At 63.2% G+C, this 7,084-nt stretch overlaps 1 protein-coding gene across 1 annotated transcript; it reads right to left on the reverse strand.

Annotated features, from left to right (window-relative positions):
* Nucleotides 1-965: 965 nt before the first annotated feature.
* WRAP53 (WD repeat containing antisense to TP53) lies at nt 966-5,343 on the reverse strand. Its single transcript, XM_050984533.1, has 9 exons — nt 5,305-5,343; nt 5,109-5,184; nt 4,921-5,019; nt 4,130-4,238; nt 3,351-3,439; nt 2,936-3,026; nt 2,414-2,546; nt 1,502-1,710; nt 966-1,173 (listed from the first exon to the last, which is right to left on the reverse strand). The coding sequence occupies exons 1-9, from the start codon at nt 5,324-5,326 to the stop codon at nt 1,066-1,068; spliced, it is 936 nt and encodes a 311-aa protein (XP_050840490.1). The 5' UTR covers nt 5,327-5,343; the 3' UTR covers nt 966-1,065.
* Nucleotides 5,344-7,084: the final 1,741 nt, after the last annotated feature.

The following is a 7,084-nucleotide window of genomic DNA, read 5'->3' on the forward strand; positions in this document are numbered from 1 at the left end:
CTCTCGGACCCCCACCCAAAATCTGATCCAGGGGTTCTGGACCCCCTAAATCCCCCCAAAATCTGACCCAGGTGTCCAGGACCCCCTAAAACCCCCCAAAATTTGATCCAGGGGTCCTGGACCCCCTAAATCTCCCCAGAAGATGCCCCAGGTGTCCCCAGAAGGTGCCCCAGGTGTCCCCAAAATCCCTAGGTGGTGACCCAGGTGTCCAGGACCCCCCAAAATCCCCCCAAAAGATGCCCTCAGGTGTCCCCGATGTCCCCAGGAGGTCCTCAAGGTGTGCCCAGAAAGTGCCCCAGGTGTGCCCAGGTGGTGCCCCAGGTGTCCCCAGGTGTGCCCAGAGGGTGCCCCAGGTGTCCCAGTGTGCCAGAGGGTGCCCCAGTGTGTGCCCAGGTGCCCCCAGGTGTGCCCAGGTGTGTCCAGTGTCCCCAGGAAGGTGCCCCAGGTGTGCCCAGGTGTCCCCATGTTTCCCAGTGTCCCAGGAGGTGCCCCAGGTGTCCCCAGAAGGTGCCCCAGTTTGTCCCAGTGTCCCAGGTGCCCCAGGTGTGCCCGAGGTGCCCCAGTGTGCCCGTGTGCCAGAGTCCCCATGTCCCCAGGAGTGCCCCGTGTCCGGGAGGTGCCCAGGAGTGCCCAGGTGTCCCCAGGAGGTGCCCCAGGTGTCCCCAGGTGTGCCCAGAGGGTGCCCCAGGTGTGCCCAGGTGCCCCAGGTGTGCCCAGGTGTGCCCAGAAGGTGCCCCGGGGTGCCCAGGTGTGCCCAGAGTGCCCAGGTGTGCCCCAGGTGTGCCCGAGAGTGCCCCAGGTGTGCCGGAGTGCCCCAGGTGCCCAGTGGCCCAGGAGGTGCCCCAGTTGTGCCCAGTGTGTGCCACCAGGTGCCCCGGAGAGTGCCCCAGGTGTGCCCAGAGGTGCCCCCAGAGTGTGCCCAGGTGTCCCAGGAGGTGCCCCAGGTGTGCCCAGGTGTGCCCAGGAGGTGCCCCAGGTGTGCCCAGGTGTCCCCAGGTGTGCCCAGGAGGTGCCCCAGGTGTGCCCAGGTGTGCCCAGGAGGTGCCCCAGGTGTTCGGGGGTCACTCACGGGTCGAGGTCAAAGGTCACGCGCTGGTTGGTGGCCACGCGCCGCGGCAGCGCCAGGAGGGGACGCTCGGGGACACGAAGGTCCCAGCACAGGATGTGGCGGTCCTGGGGGCGGGGCCAGCCCGGGACACGCCCATCAGGCATGTAGCCACGCCCTCTTAATGAGCAAAACACCTCCCAGCCCATAAGCACCGCCCACAACGCCCCACCCACTGAACTGAGAGATGTCAGACCCCAAACCACGCCCCTAAAGCCACGCCCAGATTATGCAATGCAGAGGCCACGCCCCCAGCAATGAGGCCACACCCACATTTACAAAGCCCTGCCCACCATGAGGACACACCCTCATTACAACCCACAGGCCCCACCCACCCCATGCCCCACCCAAAATCCACACCCACATTTGGCCACGCCCACATTTGGCCACGCCCACCTTCCTCCCGCCCGCGTACAGGTAAGTCCCGCAGGGGCTGAAGCGCAGGTGAGTGGGCGCGGCTGGGAGGCGGGGCCAGAATGCCACGGCCCCGCCCCCTTCCAGAGGATACAGCCCCAGGCTCCGCCCATAGGAGCCACAGGCGAACAGCGATTGGCTGGGGCTGAAGGCCAGGCAGCCAATCAGGCCTCGCTGGCCATGCCCGCCCTCTGGGGGGGGTGGAGACAAAGGTTAGGCCACGCCCTCATCAGTGAGGCCACACCCAATTGGACTCCACCCACCCAAACCCCGCCTTCCTTGGACCACACCCACCAAAGCCACACCCTCTTATGCTCCACCCATTTACATTTTGCCCTGACACTCCCCTTTAAGCCCCACCCCTTTCTACCCTTTAGGCCCTACCCACAGGGCCACACCCATGCCACACCCCACCCCTTAAAACCACACCCCCTTCCTTTAGGCCACGCCCCCTCTTACAATCCCCCACCCCTTTTAACCCCTGACTTTCCCATTTCCACCCCAAATACAGGGCAGGAACCGCCCTGACCCCACCCAGCCCCTCCCACAGACCCCACCCCTTTAGGCTACGCCCCTTTTCTTTAGACCACGCCTCTTTTAGCCTCACCCCACCCCTTTTAACCCCTGACTTTCCCATTTTAACCCCAAATACCGGGTGGGAACTGCCCTGACTCCACCCTAGCCCCTCCCACAGACCCCCCCTTTTAGGCCACACCCCTTTCCTTTAGAACACACCCCTTGAGCCTCACCCCACCCCTTTTAACCCCTGACTTTCCCATTTTAACCCCAAATACCGGGTGGGAACTGCCCTGACTCCACCCTAGCCCCTCCCACAGACCCTGCCCCATTATGCCCCGCCCCCACGGCCCCGCCCCTTTAGGCCCCGCCCCTCACGGTGCAGGTTCCTCTGCAGGCCGCCCCGGCCCGGCCGCTCGGTCGGGAACTCGCGCACGGCGCCGTCGAAGCCGCCCAGGAGCCGGGAGCCGTCGGGGGCGAAGGCCAACGAGTGGGGGGCCACGGGCTCGTCCTGGGGACCCCCCCAGGGTCACCAACGGGCACCCCAAAACCACCTGGGACAGCCTGGGGGGGTCCCAAAATCCTACAGGGAACGGGGAGACCCCAAAACCCACCCAGGGGTCCCCAAATCCCGTTCCCTCCCAGTCCATCCCAGTCCATCCCAGTCCCCCCCAGTTCCCCCCAGTCCCTCCCAGCCCCCTCCCAGTCCCCCCAGCTCCCTCCCCAGTTCCCCCCATTGCCCCCCCCAGTCACCCCCCAGTCCTCTCCGAGTTCCCTCCCAGTCCTTCCCAGTCCCTCCAGTCCCTCCCAGTTCCCCCCAGTCCCTCCCAGTCCCTTCCCAGTCCCCTCCCAGTCCCTCCCAGTCCCCTCCCAGTCCCTCCCAGTGCTCCCAGTACCCACCAGGTGGTTGTGGGCACGGAAGGACCCCCGCAGGGTCCCGTCAAAGGCGTCCCAGAGGTGCACGGGGCTGTCCCGGCTGCTGGCGGCCACCCTGCCCAGTACGGACCAGTATGGACCAGTACGGACTGGTACGGACCAGTATGGACTGGTACAGACCAGTATGGACAAGTACGGACCAGTAATGACCTCCCGGGAACCTCCCCTGCTCCCAGTACACCGCCCCCAGTTCATCCCAGTAACAACCAGTGCTCCCAGTCCCTCCCAGTCCCTCCCAGTGCTCCCAGTTCCATCCCAGTCCCCTCCCCAGTTCCCTCCCAGTGCTCCCAGTCCCCCCCAGTTTCATCCCAGTACCCCCAGTTTCATCCCAGTCCCTCCCAGTCCATCCCAGTTCCCTCCCAGTGCTCCCAGTGCTCACAGGCAGCTGGGGGGGTCGCTGGAGTCCATCAGGGGGTACCAGGTGAAGTCGTAGATGGTGTCACCTTCGGCCACCTGCACGGCCGGGAGCTGCCAGCCACAGTGACCCCGAGTGACCCCTGAGTGACCACTGAGTGACCACTGATCCCTGAGTGACCACTGACCCCCGATGACCCCTAGTGACCCCCGATGACCCCTGACCCTGAGTGACCCCTGAGTGACCCTAGACCTGAACCACTGAGTGACCCTGAGTGACCCCCTGAGTGACCACTGAGTGCCACTGAGTGACCCCTGAGTGACCACTGACCCTGAGTGACCCCGAGTGACCTCTAGTAACCCTGAGTGACCACTGAGTGACCCCTGAGTGACCCCTGAGTGACCCCTGAGTGACCCCTGAGTGACCACTGAGTGACCACTGATCCCTGAGTGACCCCTGAGTGACCCCTGAGTGACCCCCTGAGTGGACCACTGACCCACAGGGTGACCCCAGTGACCTCTGACCCAATTGACCCCTGAGTGACCTCTGACCCTGAGTGACCCCGAGTGACCACTGAGTAAACCCCCTGATTGACCACTGCGACCCTGAGTGACGCACTGAGTGACCCCTGGAGCCACAATGACCCCCCCCCCCCAGTGACCCTCAGTCCCCCAAATCCTCCCAGGACCCTCCAAGTGTACCCCACCCCCCCACCTGAACACCCCCACCCCGCCCCCCCAAATCTCCCCCAAAGTGACCCCAGCCCCCCCCCAGCCCCCCTCCCCCACGCCCCCATCACCCACCAGCTGGGGGAGGGGCGCCCCCGGGGGGGGTCCCGGGGGGAGGGGGAGGTCGAAGATCCTCAGGGCGTTGTCGTTGCTGCAGGTGAGGACGCAGGAGCCGTCGGGGGCCCTGGGGGGACCCCCCATTGTCACCCCCGGGTGTTGGGGACCCCCCCACTGTCACCCCCGGGTGTTGGGGACCCCCCCCATTGTCACCCCCAGGTGTTGGGACCCCCCCACTGTCACCCCCGGGTGTTGGGGACCCCCCCCATTGTCACCCTCAGGTGTTGGGGACCCCCCCACTGTCACCCCCGGGTGTTGGGGACCCCCCCCATTGTCACCCCCAGGTGTTGGGGACCCCCCCCATTGTCACCCCCGGGTGTTGGGGACCCCCCCATTGTCACCTCCAGGTGTTGGGGACCCCCCCCATTGTCACCCCAGATTTTTGGGGGGGGCTGGGGTGATTTTTGGGGTGATTTAGGGAGGTTTTTGGTGGTTTTGGGGTGATTTTGGGGGTTTTGGGGTGATTTTTGGAGGAATTTTAGGAGGTTTTGGGGTGATTTTGGGGGGCAATTTTGGAGGTTTTGGGGTGATTTTGGGGGAAGGATTTTTGGGTGATTTTTGTGGGGATTTTTTGGTGTTTTCGAGGGGTTTTGGGGTGTTTTTGTGTGGGGGAATTTTTGGGGTTGATTTAGTGAGGTTTTTTGGTGTTTTTGGGGTATTTGGGTGGGGGTTACGGTGATTTTTGGGGGTTTGGGGTGGTTTTTGGGGTGATTTTTGGGGTGATTTTGGGAGGTTTTGGGGTCTCTCACCATTTGCAGCCTCGCAGATAATTTTCGGGGCGCTTCGCGAATTCCTCCCGCGCCCCCCAAACCGGGCGGGGGGGGCGGCCCAGTTCGTACTGGGGGAAACTGGGAAGAGCCAGGGGAGAGGGTTAGGGGGGGTCAGGGACCCCAAAACCCCTCAGGGACCCCCCAAAAAATCCCCCCCAAAAACTCACTCGAACTCCAACTCCTCGGGCTCCGCCGGGGCCGCGTCCTGAGGGGTCCCGGGGGGTTCGGGGACCCCCTGAGGGGCTGTGGGGGGAGGGGAGAGGTCAGAGAACGACCCCACCCCCAAATCCCCCAAAAAATCCAAAATTCCCCCCAAAAAAACCCAAAAATCCCCAAATTCTCCCGCCTCCCCCTCACGCTCACCGTCCACCATGGGCGCCGCCATAACCGCGAGGCCACGCCCCCTTTGACCACGCCCCTCCGTGGTAACGCTCATTGTTGGCCACGCCCCTATATCCTTATATGGAATAAGGCGCGATTTGGATTGGCTCCTCCCTCTGTGGGCGGGGTTTCGGCTTTTCCCGCCAAAAGGGGACGCCCGCGAATTGGGGACCCTGAAATGCGACCCCAAAAGGGTCCAGAAGGAGCTGGGACACCCCGAAATGTTACCTGAGGGGGTTGAGTGGCTCTGGGGGACCCCAAATGTCACCTGAGGGTTTGGGGTGTCCCAAAATGTGACCCGGAGGGCTCGGAGTGACAGAGGGCACCCCAAAATGTCACCTGAGGGTTTGGGGGATCCAGGGCACCCCAAAATGTCACCTGAGGGTTTGGGGGGGTCCTGGAGTGGGTGGGGAGCAACCAAGGGGTGACACAACCACGGCCACCATAAAACAGCCGTGGGCACCACCATGCAACGTCGGCCACCATGACCCAACCATGGCCACCCTGACCCAATCATGGCTGCCATGACCTAACAACGGCCACCACGACTCCACCATGGCCACCAAAACCCAACCTTGGCCACCATGACCTGACAACATTGAGCATGACACAACCACAGCCACCATGACCCAGTCACGGCCACCATGACCCAACCTTGGCCACCATGACCCAACCATGGCCACCATAACCCAACCATGGCTGCCATAACCTAACCATGGCCACCAGGACCCAATCATGGCTGCCATAACCCAACCTTGGCCACCAGGACCCAACCATGGCTGCCATGACCCAACCTTGGCCACCATGACTCAATCATGGCCACTACCACCCAACCATGGCCACCATGATCCAACCATGCCACCACCACCCAATCATGGCCCCCACAACCCAACCTTGACCACCATGACCCAGTCACGGCAACCATGACCCAGCCATGGCCACCATGACCCAACCACAGCCACCATGACTTAACCATGGTGACCACGACCCAACCATGGTGACCATGACCCAGCCATGGCTACCATGATCCAATCATGGCCACCACCACCCAACCACAGCCACCATGAAACAGCCATGGCCACCAGGACCCAACCATGGCCACCAGGACCCAATCACGGCCACCACCATCCAACCATGGCCACCACGACCCAACCTTGGCTACCACGACCCAACCATGGCCACCAGGACCCAACCATGGCCACCATAACCCAACCATGGCCACCACCATCCAACCATGGCCACCACGACCCAACCTTGGCTACCACGACCCAACCATGGCCATCAGGACCCAACCATGGCCACCATAACCCAACCTTGGCCACCACCACCCGACCATGGTGACCATGACCCAACCACGCCCTCCTTGATGTTCCTCCGCATCCCCCTCAAGTTCCCCAGGGCCACCACGGCTGTCCAGGTGTGTCCAGGTGTCCCCAAACGAGGAGTTTTGGGGTGTCCCCCCTCCCCCAAAAACAGCCGCAGGTGAAAATCAGTAAAACTTTTATTAACTTCCCCCCAAAAATCCCAAACTCCCCCAAATTCGCTTCCCCTCCCCCCCCCCCAACAACCCCAAAAGTGAAAACAGCAAAATAAAGGGGGGGGTGGGGGAGGGGCAAAGACGCCCCCCCCCCACCGAACCCCCAAAACCGCCACCAACGAGCGCCCCCTCCCCCACCCCCCTCCCCCTCCTCATTAACGAACCCCATAAATTACAACACCCCCCCCCCACCGGCCCCCCCAAAATCTGGGGGGGCTCCTGTGC

The sequence above is a fragment of the Serinus canaria genome, chromosome 25 (genome assembly GCF_022539315.1).
Source record: "Serinus canaria isolate serCan28SL12 chromosome 25, serCan2020, whole genome shotgun sequence".
Lineage (NCBI taxonomy): Eukaryota > Metazoa > Chordata > Aves > Passeriformes > Fringillidae > Serinus > Serinus canaria.

What these genes read in the sequence shown, in the direction of transcription:
- WRAP53 (XM_050984533.1), bottom strand. Translation starts at nt 5,326, where the DNA reads ATGGCGGCGCCCATGGTGGACG. An exon ending in CCTGCAGAGGAACCTGCACC is followed by an intron (nt 1,711 to 2,413) that starts GTGAGGGGCGGG and finishes CACCCCCCCCAG; the next exon opens with AGGGCGGGCATGGCCAGCGA. An exon ending in TGTACGCGGGCGGGAGGAAG is followed by an intron (nt 1,174 to 1,501) that starts GTGGGCGTGGCC and finishes CCCCGCCCCCAG; the next exon opens with GACCGCCACATCCTGTGCTG.